Source organism: Micromys minutus (genome assembly GCF_963924665.1).
Source record: "Micromys minutus genome assembly, chromosome: X".
In the NCBI taxonomy this organism is placed as follows: domain Eukaryota; kingdom Metazoa; phylum Chordata; class Mammalia; order Rodentia; family Muridae; genus Micromys; species Micromys minutus.
Window position 1 is genome coordinate 127,766,973 of NC_137970.1, and position 20,894 is coordinate 127,787,866.

The 20,894-nt window shown below is 36.5% G+C and overlaps 1 protein-coding gene across 1 annotated transcript; it reads left to right on the forward strand.

Annotated features, from left to right (window-relative positions):
* The first annotated feature begins 1,777 nt into the window (after positions 1–1,777).
* FUNDC2 (FUN14 domain containing 2) lies at positions 1,778–14,568 on the forward strand. The gene is made up of 5 exons (XM_080909846.1): positions 1,778–1,821; positions 5,762–5,912; positions 8,966–9,041; positions 9,924–10,055; positions 12,428–14,568. The coding sequence occupies exons 1-5, from the start codon at positions 1,803–1,805 to the stop codon at positions 12,503–12,505; spliced, it is 456 nt and encodes a 151-aa protein (XP_080765972.1). The 5' UTR covers positions 1,778–1,802; the 3' UTR covers positions 12,506–14,568.
* The last annotated feature ends 6,326 nt before the right edge of the window (positions 14,569–20,894 follow it).

Here is a 20,894-nt window from a genome sequence, read left to right on the forward strand (position 1 = left end):
TTCCACTATAGGGATACTTGTATATCCATATTAATTCAATTTATAATAGCCAGGAAAGAGCCTGGACATCCATCAAGAATGGATAATGAAAGTGTGGTACATTTACACAATGTAAATTTCTATAAAGAATATGAAATTAAATTTGCAGGCAAATGGATAGAGGTAGAAATAATCATTCTCAGTGAGGTAACCTAGACCCAGAAAAACCAAATACCTCAGTTTCTCTCTCATATGTGAATGCTAACTCTGAACCTTTAGATATGTGTTTTAAATTGGGGTACCCATAGAGATCAAGAAACTAGAAAGGGGCCAGCAAAGGAATGCAGATTTCAAGGGAAGAGGGAAAAACTGCAGCTGATATGAAAAAGGAACAGGATAAATTGAAGTAGTTAAGTGGGGTAAGGTTGGGGGAGCTGGGGAGAGAAGAGAGTGTGGGGAGTGATTATTAACACTAAAGGTATTTTTTAAAAAGCCATATGAAAACCTACCACTGTAGAAGCTTTTTAAAATATACATGTACACATACATAAGAATTTAAATACAGTTACCCCTACTATAGGGTGACAATGTCTCTACTAAACACTGTAGGCTAACAAATATAAAGCCCAGTGTCAGGAATGGGTTACTTCTTTTGGAGTTTGTTGGCGTCATAAACCCCCAAACATTATATAGGTTATTGCCATTTTTTGGCAGTTCTACAGAATTTGATGGTTAAGACCCTATTGCTGATGATACAACATACTTCAGTCATAAAACATGGAGAAATCAAGCTGGCGCTAACAAGATTTCATAGTGCTGGAAGGCTATATGTGTGCTATTTGGGGAGACAAGTTATTGACAGTCTTACAAAGAATCTAAGAATTCTGTGAGTTACTATAATGGCTAGAATGGCAAAAATAGCCTCACTGATAGAGTAGTGGCATAAATAGTATAGGAGTAACTAATCACTTTATGTTTGTATTTAAAGCTGACACCACAATATAAAACTGATAACAGTTACTAAGCCCAAAACCCATGGCTGCCTAAGTCATAGGAAAGAACCTAATAGTAGTGCTTTCCTAAATGGACACAAGAAAATATCCCCCCACCTCCAGCTTGCGCAATTTCTTACTATTATACCAATAAAATAGGGGATCTTTCAACCCTCACCTAAGGATCTTCTTTTTCCAATAGACTCACAACTAGTAAATGTACAGAGAATAAGAGGCAATAAAGTGCTCAATTCTAATTGAATATTTGTATCACCAACATCACCACCCCCAGTCCCAAGGGATCCAAAGCCCTGTCCTGGCCTCTGGTACCGCATGCACGTGCTGTACAGAAGATGTACATGCAAACACCCATATATACAAAGCTAAAAAAATATTTAAAGAGGGTCAAGAAACAGTCATCATAATACAAGGGTACATTATTAAGTGGTTGGAATGCTTTAAAAACGTGTAAGGTGTTTTCCTGAACTTAAACAGCGTTGAAATGAATGCCAGAATTAACCTAAATTCGCTGTTTACATAAATACGCAAAATCTAAAATAAATAAAGGTGAAATAAACTGTCACCACCAAGGCGGAGAGGCTTTTTCACACGTAGCAAGCATTCTTTTGCGCAAGTGTGGAACTGCAGCTGAGTTGTTGAAGCAGCTGCTCCGGAAGAGCAAAGATGTCTCATGGAGCCAGGCCACAGTCTCCCGCTGCCAAGGGACTGGAAATATCTGCCCCACTTGCCGGAAGCCAGCTGCGGACGACTAATGCCAGTTCCTGATCTCGTGATCTAAAGCTGTATCCTCGCGATACTAGTTCCTCCGAAATGGCTGCGAACAGTCAAGGTAAAGGCCTGAGTTCGCGCGTAAGGGGCGGGGTGGAATCACCTTTGTATCCTAGAGTGAGGTGTGGCTGATCGCCTGCTGGGTTCCTCCAGCTCCTGGGAGCTAAATAGCACCTAGATAGGGCAGCGTGGAGGCTTTTCTGGAGGGTGTTCTGAAACCTGGCCAAGGTCATGTTTAGACTGGCAGTTGAGCTGCCCTGGGATCTCTGCTTAGCTCCTCTAGCCTTTCAGCTCCGCTCCTACCGAGGTATCCCTAGGGAGATCCAGTTACTGTACGCTGAAGCGATCAGGCTTCCTGACAGGAGTGTGTATTTGTCTCTTACTGCCTTTCAAACACCTTCAATTCTAATTTTTATTGGTACTTTCCTAATTGTATTATTGATGGTTTTGAAAACAGTAGGAGATATAGGAGGGTATTTTTAGTAGGCCTACTCTAAAAAAATCCCAGTGGCGCACCTCTTTCTTTCTTTCTTTCTTTCTTTCTTTTTTTTTTTTTCTTTTCGTTTTCTTACTTTTTTTTTTTTACTAACGTTAAGTCAGTCAATTCATTAAGTTCATAACCATCCGCGTGATTGATGCAATTGCTAAACAGAATACCTATAAATTTCTGAGAAATCTTGAGTCTTACATAATTGTAGTGTTTACAGTAATTATCATTGTTTTTCTGGGCCTATAGACAAAAACAAAATTGTATTAATGAGTGGACTCTGATTGTTATGCATCCCACCTCACCTACTATCAACAAATAATTTTGTGTAGTCCAGTCTGGCCTCAAACTCAGCAATCCTCGTATTTCAACCTCCCAAGTGCGGGTCACTATACCCAACTTAATCTCACTTTTGACTGGAGCCATATTTTGTACGTATTGTGTATGATTTTTAAAAATATTAATATCTAGTGCTTCTAACACTATTGAAAAGACTTGCTTTGTTCTGTGGAATTACCTGGGTATCTTGTTAGGAAAATGATATAATAACATGTATAAATATATTTCTAGACCTTGTATTCAACTAATTTTGTGTATACTTGGGTCAATGCAACATCTTATTGAATACTGTATGTAGCTTGATGAATCTTTAACTTAACCAGGCAGTGGTGGCAATCACCTTTAATTCCAGCACTGTGGAGGCAGAGGTGGGTGAATCTCTGTGAGCTTGAGACCAGCCTGGTCTGCAGAGTTAATTCTGGAGCTACACAGAGAAACTGTCTCACTGCCCCCCACCAGAAGCCTTTAACTTGGGTGGCTCTGTATTATACTGTATTTTTGAAAGTTTTGAACACTCTTAAACTTTCTCCCTGAGATTTTTTTTTGTGGCTGTTTATCATATAGAAGACTGAATTTTCTTGTACGGTCTGTTTTCAGTGGGACGTTGATATTCCCATCCCAATAAGGACCTTTCCATCACTGAGACAGTAACCTCTTAAACCTAACTTCAATGGTATTAAGGAAGCCCACTCTAGCCTCTGAGAAAAGTAGTCTGTTTATGTGACTGTAGACTTTTTAGATTATTCCAGACCCTGTCCTGTAAGTTTTTTAGCTGAAGCCTCAGATAGCACAGAATAATGGAGAAGCCTTAATAGTGTGATTGAATTCCACATGCACAAAACCAGAGACCATAAACAAAATAACTTTTTTTCATGATGTTTTGGGGGCAATTTGTTGTACAGCTATTGTAACTTCAACACTATTCTTGGTCCTTTGCCTGTCTATATACATTTTAAAATTCATTAACCCAGTGGTTTTCAACCTTCCCTAGTGCTATGCTCCTTAAATGCAGTTTCTCATGTTGTAGAGACCCCAAGCATAAAATTGCTCTTTTGCTGCTTCATAATTGTAATTTTGCTACTGTTATGAATGGTAATGTAAATACCTGATATGCAAGATATCTGATGTTTAACTCCAAAGGAGTCTGGATCCACAGATTGAGAACTACTGCCTTAATCTGTAAAGGACATTTTTTCTTTGCTAAGGAATATATTATAAAGAGAATGAACATCTTAATATTGAAACACAGATAGAAGTGTAACTCACAGGCTTAGCCTTTTTAATCTCCTTACATTTAGGAGGGGAGTATTCTATAGTTTATCATTTGTTCTTTTGCCTGCTAATAATTTAGAAATCACCTGCTTAATTTTATGTATATTTTAAGTTTTACAAGATACTTTAGGTATTGTTTTGTACAATAGCATTCATTTAGATAGTAGTCTGGGTATTAATTCAAGTACTCTTCATTTCCTTGTTTATTTCTAGAGTTCAACTTGGCATTTCTTGCTTGAGTTACATCAGTATGTCTCTTGAATGTTACATCTCTCCTATTTTGGTAATCTTCTTGGACTCCAATTATATATGTATGAAGCCTTCTAAACAGCTTTGCTTTAATTACTTTTTAAAAACAACATATTTATTTTATGTATATGAATATACATTATAGCTGTCCTCAGACACACCAGAAGAGGGCATCAGATCCCATTACAGATGGTTGTGAGCCACCATGTGGTTGCTGGGAATTGTACTCAGGACCTCTGGAAGAGCAGTCAATGCTCTTAACCACTGACTTATTTCTCCAGCCCCTCATTTAATTTCTTGATCATTTCTGATTCTGCCTCTATTTTCTATTTTTTTAAATGACAATTCTTAGCCTTTTGTTTGTAAACAGTCTCACATGATGAGTTTTCAACATCTGTTATCTTAATGCAGTATGTTTCCAAGGAAGTAGGATTGGACATAGTAGGTAAACCCAAGATGATCTTTGTACAAACCAGGGATTAGACATTGTATTAGCTTGTTTTCCCTTTCTTATCTAAGCACTACATGTCAAAGCTTTGTTTCCTGATTACAGAATGGGATTAATAAATAGTACCTATCTTTTTCTGTGCATTTAATTAAATTTTTTTATTAAACACATTGTCTAGTAAAAAGTACCCAGTCGATAAGTAAACACATTGTTTACTTATTCACTGGAGATCTGTGTAATATAGGAAATTGGTTTGGAGGTGGCTCCTTATCTTAGTTAAGGTTTTACTTCTGTGAAGAAACACCATGACCAAGGCAAGTCTTATAACTGATAATATTTAATTGGGGCTAGCTTACAGGTTAAGAGGTTCAGTCTATTATCATGAAGACGAGAACATGGCAGCATCCAGGCAGGCATTGTGCAGGAGGAGCTAAGAGTTCTACATCTTCATCTGAAAGAAGCCAGGAACAGACTGGGCATCCTCAGGCAGCTAGAAGGGGGGTCTCCAAACCCACCCCCACAGTGGCACACTTCTTCCAACGAGGCCACACCTTCTAATAATAGTGCCTTGGCCAAGCATATGCAAACCATCACACTACTAAAGAAGTGAATTTAAAAATACATATTTAGAATGCTTTTATTCAATAGTACTGTTTTTCCCTAGGTCAGTTTGTTTTTAAATTTGAGAGGAAAATCAATAGAAAACTTAAGTCTAAGTTTTCAAGGTACTATAATACCCATATTCAAATTATTTATTTTAGTCAGAATTTGTAAAATTCCTAACTAGAATTTCAGAGATAATTTACTATTTAAAAGTTACCTGTTTGCTTTAAAAAAAAATCTCTTAATCTAGTTAGAAATGGTGGTAAGTTATAAAAGTAAATCTTATTTTCTTAGGTTTGTTTTTAATTTGCATATACTAATCATACACAATGATGGATTTTATTATGATTTTTATACACTTTCATAATGTGTTTTCATCATATTTACTTTTGTCCTTCCCTATTCCTTCTGATCCCCTTCAATTGTTGTCTTCACTATACTTTTTTTTGATGACCCATTGAGTTTCATTAGGCTTATTTATAGGAACATGTGTGAGAGATTGTTTACTAGCACATAGGCACCTTATTATTGACTATACCACTGAAAAAAAATGTCCACTTCTTTCTCAGCAACCAGTAACTGCATATCTTCATTCTTTTATAGGAAACTTTGATGGCAAATTTGAGGCACTGGATCTTGCAGAATTAACAAAAAAACAACCATGGTGGCGTAAGCTGTTTGGGCAGGAATCTGGGCCATCAGCTGAAAAATATAGTGTAGCAACCCAGCTAATAATTGGTGGTGTTACTGGATGGTAAGTGGTATTAAAGATTTGCAATTTTGTGCCTGATTTAGTAGCATAGTTATAGAAACTGTCTACTCTAATAAAAACACACTGACTTCATTGAAATTGTTCAATATGTAGTGAATCATCAAATTAAAGTACTATTTGATATTTATGCATGCTACTGTCAGGTCCAAAGGAAACTCCACCCCTCCCTCCAACTCCAAAAGACACTCCAAATATCCAGAAATGAGCTCAGCCTAGACTGTAAGAGGATTTCTGATGGTTAGATAAAAGTCAGCATTCCTTAAAACCTGTGACATTGATTCTCTTCTGTCAAAAGGAGTCATTCCCGAGATGTATGGCTTTTCAATTAGTGTATATCAGCATAATAAGGTTCATGCTAGCTTTCAGGCTCCCTGAAGTCCCTATTCACAAGTACTTGTTATATATTTCAAAGCCCTAACATTATACTTTCTCTCTCCACAGCTACTCACACTTCATATAACCTGACTATTCTCTGCTCTTGCTGTTCTCACTGCTTTCTCTATTCTCTATCTCCTGCTATTCTCTTCTCTCTTAAGATGGCCATGTCCAGGCTGCTGACTGTGTAATTTACTCCTCTTTCTGCTCTGGACACATATCTTCAATAAAAACCATCCCCTTAACTGTACCATGGAATGTTTGGTGCCAAAACTCTTGCATATAGGCAGGCATGATTTTAAGTTTATATCTCATTCCCTTCTTAAAATGACTTGGTACTTTTACTATCTGTGTGCTTTTGTAGAAACTGAGGCTCAGAAAGTTTATTTAGATTCTAGATCAAGGCAACATAGCAAGTAGTAGATTAATATTTTAATCATTTATATTAGCTGTGACAGATGTTAATGTGGCAGTTTTCATTTGTTTATTTGTATAAAATGTTTTGGAGCCAATTCAGTGAGTGACTAATGAATCTATCTCAGAAACTCCTTTTGAAAATGTTATTGTAATGCACATAGAACAGCTATCTATAAGGAATAGATGGAGAATAAATTCCCATATAACAGCCACTGAGGCTAAAAATTATGGCTAGTATCCCCCAGAACTCTAAAAGTTGTTAGGGAGTTGTTACTTTGCTTTTCTTCATAATTTTAATAATTTATAGTAGTTAATATGATTTTGAACTGTGAATAAATACAATAACTATGGATTTTTTGATTATTGCTTTTTGCTTTTTTGAGACAGAATTTATCTATAGTTTTGGCTGTCCTAGAAATCATACTATAGACCAGGTTGGCCCCAAACTCACAGAGATCTACCTACTTCTGCTTGCCTAGTGCTGGGATTAAAGACATATACCAGCACTGTCTGGCTTGACTCTTGCTTTTAAAAATGTTTTCTGTATTCAACTATATCATATGAAGCTGTAGTTTCTTCATTGTCATTTGTATTTAGAATTCTATTATATAAAAATACTATAGGATATTTTCCTAGTTGATGTCTGATATTGACCTTTTTAACTTTTAAATAATGTAGACAATGCTGATATGAAATTCTAATACAAATTTCCTATTGTGCATGGATACATATTTCCTTGGTGTCTATACCTAGTAGTCGCTAAGTTATTGGGTAGATATGTCTTCAACTTTATGAGATAATGTCAGGCTGCTGCATAAAAGTGTTTACACTGCCACCAAGGACCAAGAGTTTCTGTTACACTACATCCTTGACCATATTTGTTGTTGCAATACTGGTAACTTCTTGTTAGCTTTTACAGGTAATGTTTTTCTCATTGTGATTTTGTTTGCATTTTTCCCAAGTAGGGGTTAAACTAAAGATTTTTATATGTATTTATTTACTACTTAGAATTGTCTTTTATTAAATTCCATGTTTTCCCCCATGAAGTTGTCATTTTTTGTAGTATTCATTTTTAAAAGATGTGTGTGTGTGTGTGTGTGTGTGTGTGTGTGTGTGTGTGTGTGTGTGTGTGTGTGGGTGTGGGTGTGGGTGGGTGGGTGGGTGGGTGTGTTGGTCGGTTGATTTTGTTTTGTTTTGCAATGGAGTCTGCCTTAGCAATAAAGAAACTAGCAGGGCTAGGCCTGGCAAACATGGTACTGTCATACTGTCAAGCCTTGCAAGGGCCCTTCAAGTATGGTCCAGAACTTGTGTTCTGTGTCCAAGTGCTGTTGTATACCACACTTGCAGTATGGTTCAGCCATACTATTTGTTGACAATATAAATGAAAGTAGATGCTTATATAAAAAACTCACACAAATGTTCCTAGTTTTATTTGTAATACGTGAAAGTAGAAACAGTCTAAACATATACAAAAAGGGAATGGAACAAGGTGTGCTTCAATCCCATGTCTTTATACCTATTTCAAAAATCAATTTACTGGGGTCTGGAGGGCTGGTTCAGTGGTTAAGAGCACTGACCGTTCTTCCTGAGGTCCTGAGTTCAATTCCTAGCACCCACATAGTTTGCATATACATTTTTTGTTGACAGGCTTGATACAGTTGTCATGATAAGGTACATGCATGTATTCTTAGTATGTGAAAGGGGCCTAGTAAACTCCTGAAATGGCTGCTTCATGGTTGGAGGTGGGAAGAAATTTTTACTGTGGTTAAGAGAAAGGAAGAACATCCAAGACCATCTGAAAAAGTTTGGAGCCAAGAGAAAAAGAATCAGACTGGACATGGTGATATCTGCAAAACAAGAATAGCAGGGGGAGAGAAAAGTGGGCATGGTAGGGAGAGAACATTGAACAGTTGGAATAGTGGGGGTGGGGGAGCGAACCTGGTCTATACAGAGAGAACAAAGTGGGTCTGGGAGAAAAGAAACCTGCTAACTAAAACAGCCGCGGGGTTTGGGGTAGAAGTGGAGGTGAAATGGGCTAGCATGCTAGTATGGACTTTGAAATATATAATGGGTACTTATGAATAGAGACTCTAGGAGCCTAGAGGCTAGCATGGGCTTTTTTTTTTTTTTTTGTACACAATAAGAAAGAGCTAAATCATTTCAAAGTAAGTAGGATATGAGCCTTGTTAGAAGTTCATGCTTGTGTGTATCTGACAGCCTGTCGCATCCGTTTGGTTTCATAGGTGCACTGGTTTCATATTCCAGAAAGTTGGAAAATTGGCTGCAACAGCTGTAGGAGGTGGATTCTTTCTCCTTCAGGTTTGTTTGTTAAGTTGCTCTAGCTTTTTGGAAATTCGACTTGCCCATTAACATATTGTGAGAAATTATAGCCCTGGATATATTACATTAAAATAGTTTATACATTTGGTCTTGTGTGCCATTTTGAATGCTACTAACCATTTGAGTAAAATCTTAATTTCTTTTTTAAAAAGATTTATTTTATATTTATTTTATATACATGAGTACACTAGTTTCTTCAGTGGCATCAGATCCCATTACAAATGGTTGTGAGCCACCATGCAGTTGCTGGGAATTGAACTCAGGACCTTCAGAATAGCCATCTCTCCAGCCCAAAAATTTTAATTCCTAGTCACATTTTATTTTACATTTATACTGTTAAGAGCCACCACATGGTTGCTGAAAATAAAACTTGGATCCTCTGGAAGAGTAGCTAGTGCTCTAAACCACTGAGCTATCTCTCCAGATAATTTTTTTTCTTATTGACTTATATAACAACTTCACTGTTTATCTAATTATTTATGGTGTTATGGATAACCCTAATTTATCAGAAACAGCATACTTGAATCAATTTTATTCTGTCTACATTTCCTTGAAAATTTGTTTACATTGAACTTATTATGGCTTTCATTTTAACATCTTATTTTTAAATTTTACTTAAAATGTTATAAAACTCAGTGTATATATTAAATGATTGCCAACAGTTGAAGATAGTTGTTTATTTCTATTACCAAAAATGGAATATTGAATATAGTATGTACATTTTCCCAGATGTCATAAAAATAGAAATTTCTCCAAAAATAGTAAGTCATAAGACTTTTTGATAATTAAGAATTATCTTGACAAAAAGAAATACCAAAGACCATACTCCTCATTCCTTTTTTATTACTGTTAAATTTGTAGCTGGCAAACCACACTGGATACATCAAAGTTGACTGGCAAAGAGTAGAAAAAGACATGAAAAAAGCTAAAGAGCAGTTGAAGATTCGTAAGAATAAGCAAATACCAACTGACGTCAAGAGCAAAGCTGAGGAGGTAAGACTTGTTTTGTTCATATTTAGTATATGAAAAGTACAGAGGGTTTTGTGTACAGAACAGTATATATAGTTATCTTAACTGTATAAAAAGCTTTATGATAACAAAGAACTTGGAGCAGTGAGACAAAAGCTATTTTCTGTATGTTACTCTTAGAATATCATTACTGTAGAAACAATTTGCAAGGGACAAAGTTTCATTATATAACCCAGACTGGCCTGCTTCAACCTCTTGAGTGCAGGGATAACATGCATGTGCTACCTAGTGAATTTCATGAAGGCATTTTAAAAATATATTTTACTTTATATTTTTATGTGTATCAGTTTTTTGCATATCTGTATACATATATATACAAATATGTGCCTGTGGTGTTTGTAGGGGCAAGAAGAGGGCATCAAATCCCATGGAACTACAGTTACCAATGGCTGTGAGCTGTCATGTGGGTGCTGGGGATTGAACATGGGTCTTCTGGAAAAACAGCCAGTGCTCTTAACCACTGAGATTTCTCTCCAGCCTCTTGTAAAGTTTAGTAATTGAAATATTTGATGGTCTTTGTCACTGAATGAGAGTACAAAGGAGATGAAGATAGTAGTTGTAGTTAACAAGTCCTTATAAGAGTGGGGATACCACAGTGGGGGGTATTGCCAATGTGAATATTTTGAATTACATTTTATCTCTGTGCCTGCTCATCTTTGAAATAGCCAAACTCTGTTTGTTCTGCATATGACTAATAGAAATGCTTAGATAATGGGTTGGTAGCCTTTTTCTGAAGATAGCCAGATGGTAAATATTTTCAGTTTCTGAGTCACAGTCTCTGTCACAACAACCAGACTTCCTCATATAGAGTGAAAATAGCCATAGATGATATGTGTCATCCACATACATGAATGTGCACTCATATATACATATTTTGCAGATACACATATGAAAATGTAAGTGAAAATTTTTTTTAATTTTCCTCTAGTAGTACTCTGCTTGAGGAAATGTGAAAGTCTTGGAGAGTTAAGGGGTGCAGTGGAAGTGAGACAAGAAGACACAATGTCCTAGATTCATTTTTGTTTCTGGAATAAAGTATTCTGACCAAAGCAACTTAAGAGAGGTTGATTCAGCTTATTCTAGGCTTCAGGCCATCATTGGTGGGAAGTCAAGGCAGGAACTTAGGCAGCTAATCACATTAATCCTAAATTGAGAACAGAGAGAAACAAATGGATCTTTGCTGTCTGCTTTCTGTCCCATACAGCATTACCTCTGACCAAGGAAATCAATCATTCTTAGCCAAAGACCATGTGGCAAGAACTACAGAGAATGTTCTTTGCTGGTTGGCAAACAAGCTTATGCTCACCTAACTTTCTTGTACCGTGGCCACCTATCTAGGGAATGGTACTGCGCACAGTATGGTGATCCATCCTATATTAACTGACAATCAAGACAGTCCCCTACAACATGCCCAGGTCAATATGATCTAGGTCAGTGATTCTCAACCTTCCTACATTTCCTCATGCTGTGGTGACTCCCCAACCATAAAATTATTTCCACTGCTACTTTTTAACTGTAATTTTGCTATTGTTATGAATTGTAATGCAAATTATCTGTGTTTTCCAATGCTTTTTGGCAACCCAAGTGACCCACAGGTTAAAAAGAAAAACACTGAAGTAAGGCAATTTTTCAATTGAGGTTCTCTTCTCAGATAATGGCTGATTGTGTCAAGTTAACTAGGACATCTAGATACAGAGGTAGTAAAGAGACACTGTGGACTTTGCATAATGATGCAAGGATAATGGATTTATAGTTGTGGGAATGTAATAGTGCAAATGACTTACATAGTTAGAAAGTGCTTAACTTCAAGAAATGATTTGGCCTGGCCTGGGGATATAGCTTAGTGGGTAAAGTGATTGCCATGCAAGTCTGAAAACCACAGTTTTGGATTCCTAGCACTCATGTAAATGCCAGGTATGTGAGATGGCCTGCTTTTAGTCCCAGGTCTATGGCAAGAACCACCAGAGCAAGCTAGCTAGCAGAATCATAATCTCTAGGTCCAGCAAGAGATCCTGCCTCAATACATAATGTAAGTGAACTAGGAAGACACCTATCAATCTTTGCCCTTCATATGTATGTACACATTTTCATACATATGTATGTACAACAAATACACACATGTACACACATACCACATAATGCATAAACAAAAAGAAATGATTAGGTCAGAATGTTGGATATATTATTTCACATTTACATTCTAAGGGAATTAGTCAAGAGAGATAAAAAATTAATAAGAGAGCCATACTGGATGCCTATTCATGTATACACTAGACCTTAGATAAATAGGACGTCTTGCAGTAAAATAACTCAGTATCAAATCTTCTGTTTTTCAGGTTGTGTCATTTGTAAAGAAAAATGTTCTAGTGACTGGAGGATTTTTTGGAGGCTTTCTGATTGGCATGGCATCCTAAGAACTTCGCTTCATTGTTCTGTTTTTATTGTTGATTGTTTCTTGCCAGCAGCTTCTACACTCCAACATAGGACAATCAACACTCCTCTTCCTCCTCCTGTGCCTTCCTCCCTGTTGTAGCAAATCTGAATGACTTTAATAGGTTTCTGGTGCAAGGTTAATACAGGCCTTCTTAAGCTTGACACATTGAAAGAGACAATAGATGTTAACACTTTCAGTACCCTCCTTACACTCTTCCAGTACCCTCCTTACTTGGTTGTTGTGTAGCTTAGCAAGAATGTTCCTTTTCCCCTATGTAAGATCCTTTTCCAAACTCAATTTGGAAAAGCAGCATGTTACATGTTTTTTCCTTAGTACATGTTACATGGAGAGGAACCAAATACATTTATTTGCCTTTAAGCATGAAAGATTTTGGTATATTGTTGTATTCTTTCTTTTTAAATTTGTTTTAAGCTATAGATAGAGAGGTATTTATACTTGTTATAATTATCTTGTCAAAATGGCAGTGTAAGTACCATAACTAAAAATATTGAATATTAAATGAACTTCTGATAAATATGTATGAAGTAATGTAGGTATTATATATGGTAGGTGGGTCATTATGAAAACCAGCTGTAAGAACTTTATGAAGTACAACATTTAAGCAAAAATTTTAGATTAATTTCTTTTACATAGAAGTGCTCTATTTGCATGCACACCTCCATGCTGGAAGAGGGCATCAGATCCCATTACAGATGGTTGTGAGCCACCATGTGGTTGCTGGGAATTGAACTCAGGCCCTCTGGAAGAGCAGTCACTGCTCTTAATCACTGACTCATCTCTCCAGTCCCTTAAGCAAAAATTTTAAAGAGATGTCCCAGGCATTCAGAAGTAAGAGTAGCACATGTGTAATAAGTTATTTTCATCACATTCAATCTCCATCAGAATTATTGTTTAAAATAAAAGTTTATGTATACTTTACAGTTTTTCATAATAGCTATTACCAGGATCTCAACTCCAACTAGAAAATCATCTTCCAAAATCCAAGTCTTCTGTCATCATCATTGTACCACAGGGCTTACTACTTAATAGATTTCAAATATTTTTTAATATATTTATTTGTATAAAGAAAACTTCCTGTTAAAGGTTAGCTTTACCCCAAAAGAATTCTTAGATATGTAGATGATCCTTTGTGCAGTAGTATATTTTAAGGTCGTACATTAATTACTTTTTGACATACCTTAACAATGACATACTTTTGAAATCGAAACTACCAGTGGGGTGTGTAAAACTACTTAGGATTCACCTATTTGTATTTCCTCACTACATTTTGATTTTATTTGAGCCAATATAAGTTATTCTACTTGTAATATATACTAATCATCTTTCCTTACATGGTAGTATAAACTGCCTTGGTATATATTTTTCTAAAAAAATTGAAAATGATTTTTCTCTATTGTGGAAGCATAAACAAAAATAGTTCAGTGGTCTCCCCAAGTATCCTTTGTTTGCCTATAACAGTCATGGAATTGTATTTGTTTATCAATGATTATAAAATATCTGCCATTTTATTATTTACAATATATATTCAATACTAAAAACCTAAGTTTTTTTAAACTTAAAATTTTTGTTTTAAAACTTTAAAAAAATCATACATTTTTATTACAGAAAAATTAATAATGTTCTTTAGTATCAAACACATGCAATGTTTTAAATCTTTTTTTGTATGTATAGTATATTTATTGATAACTGTGTGTCATCATATGCTTTATAGTTCTCTGTATTCTTGGAGTTGTGCCATTTATGGTGATTCTCACTGTAGCCATTTTGTTCTCCCTGTGTCTTAACAATATCATTGGCATGGTGATAGCAAAAGCTACTGCAATGTCCCTTTAGGTATTTGGGTCATCTAGTACCTCTCTAGTGAATTGGTAGCTGACTTCTGGTCCATATGCTTTCTTTTTTATTATTAGGAGGTACAACAAAGATTAGGGGACTGGAGTTCCTTCAAAAGATTGTAATAGGTAATGGTCTAGACTCAGATTCTGCCCTTGTCTGAAATAAAATATATAAGTCTCTCCTGAAGTTTGTTTAGTCTCCACTTGTGTTTGTATAGAGGTGGTGCAGAGGGTTATTAGTCACAATGTGCACACTTCAAGTTCCAGTTTAAGTCAGTGGTTACTTAAGTAGCCTTAAGCAGGTTGGGGAACTTCTATTGAGGCTTCATTGAGTCAGCATCTTTGCTTCATCTTAAATAGGAGATTACTGGGGATATAGCTCAGTGATAGAGCATTTGCCTAGTGTTTTCGAGGCCTTGGGTTCAATCCCCAACATTTGTGAAAACAGAATAGCCAAGCAGGCTCTTGAGTTTAAATGAGAGATTAAATTTTCTGGAAAAAAAAAGGCTGCCTTTCCATGCACAACCTAAATGATACCAGGGTGAGGCAGTTACACCACTGCATACATTTATTTTTATTTGATTAGTGTTGATGTTCCCAATGAAAATGACCTCCATAAAGCCATAGGTAGTGGCACTAAAATGAGGTATGGCCTTGTTGAAAGTAAGTGTTCCTTATTGGAGGAAGTATGTTACTTAGAGTGAGATTAAGGTTACAGAAGATCAAGCAAGGCCAAGTGGTCATTCTCTTCTGTTGCCTAGTGATCTGGATATAAAAGTCAGCTCTTTCTTTCTCTAACACCATGTCTACCTGGATGCTGCCATGCTTCCCACCATAATGATAATAGCCTAAACCTCTGAACTGTAAGCCAGCCCCAATTAAACTCTAGCCCTAACCTTTTATAAGAGTTGCTATGGTCATAGTGTTTCTTCACAGAAATAGAAACTCAAAATAAGACAATTAGTAAGACTTGTGTGGCAGGGCACATACAAGTGTTTTAGTTCAAATACCCAGATTCTAATAAAATGATAGCCCCTTTACCAGAGAGATGGAGCTGAATTTCCTTGATGGAGAAGTTGAACATTGTCAATATATAAGATACTGAGATACTCCTTGTTTGAAAATGTGTTAGTATTTTTGCTTCCCTTGCTAGCAGAAATTCAGTAACACTACTTCCATCACTACTCTATGGTTCCTGGTTTATTTCTGGTACCCGTCAAGGGCACTCTGGATCTGCACTTGACATCCTTACCACTCTGGACATCCCTTTGACCAAGTGCACCTCTCATGAGGGACAGGTTAAGATGAGGTTGCTGCTACAGAGTTGTGATGCTTATGATATTCTCCTTTGGACAAAAGGCCAAGGGGAAGAGTTGGAGGCAGGTTCTTTTTCTGGCATGCCTGTGGGGGCTCAATGGGTAGATTACAACACTTCCACTCTACAAAAGGCTCTGTAATACCATTTTTGATCAGAAAACCAGGGTATGTCTACCTGTGTTAGAGCAGCCTACCCATTGCTGTAAGTGTGATCATTCTTGTAACATTCTAACAAGACTCCTCCAAATGACCCCTTGTTTGCCATGACCCCTCACCACTCTAGACATTGGTAAGCAGTTTGAGGTTTTTGACTCTCTGATATGGCCCATCATTTGGGCCAGAGCCCTTGCTGCTGGATCTGGGAAGTTAGCATCTCATAGATTGTGACAGACCACACATAATTCAAATGGAATCAGCAGACAATGAGCTATGTAATTCTAGTTACTTTATATAGTTTTAAGCTGTGTGCTGTGGTTTTTGAAGATAGAAGTCTGTAGTTAATTATTAAGAATGTCTTCATTTTTTAATATCTGTCAGAAAGATGTACATACATAACTAAGGGTTAAGCTCTTATTTTAAACCTGTACTTTTTAGTTTGGGAAAATATCACAAATCTCTTCCTGAAACTGTGCTATACAAATGAATTTGAAATTTTTTTCATACAATCAGTGTTTCATCTGAGAGGGAAGTTTTTATCTATCCTTCCTTGCCAGGAAATGAATCTGCTTCCTAAATTAGTAGTTTCCTTTCCTTTTGTCATGAGAATTTGACTTTGTGAAATAGAGCCTTTATTTAAAATAGGCTCTTTGTTCAGTTAATCAGATTACCGGGGGACTGGAGAGATGGCTCAGAGTTTAAGAGCACTGACTTGTTCTTCCAGAGGTACTGAGTTCAATTCACAGTAACCAACCAATGGTGGTTCATAACCATCTATAATGAGACCTAGTGCCCTCTTCTGGCCTCTAGGCATACACACAGGCAGAACACCATACACATAATACATAAATAAATCTTTTAAAACAAACAAACAAAACCAGATTACTCTAACCTGTTGGAGAAAACTTTTAGTCCTATACCTGATTTCCCAGAACCCATGCAGTGTTGCTTAGACCCTGTCCTGCTTTTATTCTTCTTAGGAGCTGAAGAATTTGGAGAAAAGCCAGCCTTCCTGACTTCTTTTCCTTTGTCATTTCTTCCTCCTACTCCTTTCTGTCCCAGTATTTCTTTACACATTTTTTATGAATAAAACTATCTTTTTTTCCAATAATAAAACATTAAGAAATAATGTGATTACTAAGAGCATCAGTTCTAATCCTTGCTTACACAAGGGATTCACCTGTAGAATTTTAAATTCTTATGTATGGCTCTTGTCCTAATGGTTTTGACAAAACTGGTCCAAGATGACATTGTGGCATGCTGAAGCTTCATATCTCTCAGATTTTCTTGATTATTAGTAAAAACAGAGAACCATGGAAGAGTTGGTAGTAGGTGCTATGAAAAGTACAATTCTGTTAACAAGTAAATACTTTTTAATTTTTAGTTTTAAATTAACTTGAAATGATTTCTGGATACTGAACACAAGTGCAATATTACAATTTACTAAGTAACATTGCAAAGAAGAAAGGTGCACTATGATAAAATGGAAAATTGGGGATTTTTGCCATCAGTATATGCTGAAATTACTGAATAAAAGGTTGCAGAGTCTTAGAATGTTCACTTGCTGCCCAAATGTCACCCTACAATTGATTTATCCACTACTATTGAAAAGTATTTCCCAGTATTATGGTGTCAAAAAACCAGGACCTAAAACTGGGATAATGCAGGGCAAAAAGCTGTGCCTAGCTTATAGTCCCCCTTAGTAGGATAATGAGGTGGCATTTACCCTCTAGCAGAGGAATTCCTATATAGGTTCTTCATATTTTTTGCAAGCAAGCAAAGCTTAACAAAAGCAGAACTTTTGCCATTAGTATTATAATAAACACATTGCTACAAGTTTTAAATGCCAGTGTGGTCAGCCAGTTTCAGAAAGCTTCATTTTTCAGGTTCAATTGGCCTGGTTCTCAGGAGGTCTTTGTGGTATGTTGGCTTAAAAAAAGGCCTACACAAAAGGAACATAAATCTCATTTTACTTGAAAAATACAAGGACAAGTACCAAGACTTTGGAAACAAGTATGGAACTGACTTGGGGGAATGGAGGCCCTGTTGTTATTTAACCTACATTAAATTCAATGGTGAAGGTAGAAATGGGGGAGTTAGTTTCTAACACTAGCTAAGGTCTGTCAATCACTAACTGATTAAACGGCATCATTAATAGCTGCTTAGAAGGTTTTGTATTTCCAAAATGAGGGATGAGATCATAGTTGTCACAAGAGTTCTTCCCCAAAGACTGAGTTTCAGTGTTAGTCTTGGTCAGTGTTATATAAAATGTACTTCAGTGACTATTTAATTTTTACATATGCTATAATAGCTAAAGAGAATGTCAATGTCTTTCAATAGGTCTGTTTACAAACTAAGACCGGGTAGTTTAAAGAAAGGAACAACTAACTGGATGCTTTTGAAACTCAAATTAAGGTAGTACACTTAAAGAGAAAAACCCTTACAATGTTTTAAAACTTGATTAAGTAAACAACTGTAATAAAACAGAAAAAAACATCTATTTCATTTACTGAATCATATATAAGTCCTAAACAATCACTACCAAATATTATTTTAAGTGTAATTGAGATTAATAGATGATTTAAATATAATTGTAATGTGCTTTATTTAAAAAAAAAAGTTTTACTAAAAAAGTTCCCTCAAATTGTTTCATAGAAATTTAGAACTGCTACCCTCCTTCATGGACCAACTATTTCTCAGGCAGCATATTCCCAGCCAGTCTGTGTGGAGGAAAATAACTTAAAACATACTTGACTACAAAAGAGGTTCACTTTGACAGCAGGATAATCTTTCAAAGAATTGTATCTCATATTAACATATTAAAAAAAACTAACCTCTGGCAAGAAAGTAACTAATTTATATGTGTCTAGGTTAGCATTCTTCAAGTATTTAACAACAGAAGAAAACTTTTATATCATTGTTACAGTGATTCTTAGAAATGCTTTTGAAGAAAAGAGTTGAGGAAGGTGTATGGAGGGGAGGGTGGCAGAATTCACCAGGATATATCATTATGAGAGGGGAACTGACTCCAGAAAGTTGTTTAACTTCCATATATGTACTATGAGACTAAGATTTAAACTCCTTGGTATGTAAACAGATAGGAAGAGTGGCCATGGCTAAATAATGAAGGTTGAACATTTTTAGGATGGCTTATTTCTCCTCATACTCTTGATTTGAGAGACAAAAGACAAAAGCCTGTTAGCTCAAAACAAGCTTTTTTTCTTCTATCAGCAGGGGTCCTGCTGGTGGACCAGCTCAACAAGTTCAAGGCATGGTCAGGATATGTTATATACAACACTTGTGGGCAATTAGCCATCCTTGATTTCTTCAAACTGACCCTAAATTAGGGGAAGAATACTTCAGAAATTTTAAAATCGCCAGCATTCAAGAAGAGACTGGATTTTTGTTTTACTGAGGCCTCACTCTGCTTTGCATAGGGTCTTTTTCTGTGTGTCTCCTGCATCTGAATGTCTTCTTACCCACAATAAATGCCTTTCTTCAGCTGTTGATTCTACCTGAGATTTCCCTGGTGCCACCTGTTGCCCTGGAGCTATTTCTTGCCAGTTAATCTGTTAACTAGCAGATTAAGACCCCCTAGACTATGTCCATAGTATATGCACATGTCTGTACTCAAACCATGGCTATATACACCACTAAAAGTTAAAAGAAAAAAGAAAATATTCAGTATCAAAAAATGGTGTTTGGACATCAAAGAACTACCAGAATTTTCTCTCATATTTTTACAAACACATTTTTATCATTAATATTTTTTTTTCAGACAGGGTCACAACACAGTACTCTGGAGTAGTTGGGGATAACCTTGAACTTCTGGTTTCCCTGATTTCACCAGAGTGCCTGTTTTATACAGTGCTGGGGATCAAACCTATGGTCTTGTTCACATTAACCAAGCACTCTACCAATTGAGCTATATCCCTAGACCCAAAAGGCATCTTGGTGGGCATTTGGGGGTGGGGAGGGGGAGGGATGAGAGGCAATAATAGTATTAGTAACTATTTGAGGAAAGCAGATGTATATAAAGTAGCTGTCTGCTATCAAGAGGTTTCCTTTAGTAGTTTTTCTTTGGTATCATCTGCATTTACTATTAATAGGTTTTGGTTATAAGAAAATAAAGAATAAATAAACCAACTAAAATTTTTATTTCTATTGCTTCCTGCCTGACTGTTGTGTAACAATTTCCTCTAAGATTGAAATAGTTGGGATTCAGACCCTAGACAACATCTGAAGTGCATATTTTACATACTAAAGCAGGTCTGACCTCCAGGTTCTCCCAGGATTTCTCAGTCCCTACCTGTTGTAGGGCATGAGTGGAAGGAATATCCTGCCCTCTCCCCTGATCTTTCCAGCTGAGGAGCTGGGCTTCCCCGCCCCCAGAAGCCCTATATAATCCAGACATTCTGGTCTCTCCATCTTTCTGCATTTTCTCTTTAACTGTTTGTACACTCTCTTTCTTTCTCTTTCCTCTCCCCTTTGTCTTCCTCCCCATAGTGACTACCTTTGTAGGTTGTCCTGAAGCTGTTAGTATTTTAATGTTAATTCCACTTCCCTAGGAAGGACTGGCTAGTCATGTGACTAAAACTGAACCTTCCCATTTTAATAAGTAACATAAAGGAAAGCCAGTGACTGAACAGGGTGAGGGAAGTAGGAGGGCAGAGGTCAGACAATGGAGGAAGAAGATAGTGGCAACATTGAGCTTCCCAAGGACCAGCAAGATCCAGGTAATATTTATTGGTGTTAAAAAGCTACGAACATTAAGAATTTCATAGGTCTAGCATCTTATATGAAGGGCAGTTTGTATCTTTGTCTATTTAATGTAATCTTGTTGTGTAAAGGGTTGTGGATTGAGAGTTGAACATATAAACCTGTACAAAAAGCTATCAGGCTGTAGAATTGTGTTTGTGTGGGATTTTGGGGTATAGAAATACCTCGAGACAGAGGCAGAAAACAAGCGGTAAAAAACCGCCAAGGGAAGGGAGTTGCAGGGACAAGTTGGGCTGTGTTGGCAGCTCGGACCAGGCGCTA

What these genes read in the sequence shown, in the direction of transcription:
- FUNDC2 (XM_080909846.1), top strand. An exon ending in ATTGGTGGTGTTACTGGATG is followed by an intron (nt 5,913 to 8,965) that starts GTAAGTGGTATT and finishes TTGGTTTCATAG; the next exon opens with GTGCACTGGTTTCATATTCC. An exon ending in GTGGATTCTTTCTCCTTCAG is followed by an intron (nt 9,042 to 9,923) that starts GTTTGTTTGTTA and finishes TTAAATTTGTAG; the next exon opens with CTGGCAAACCACACTGGATA.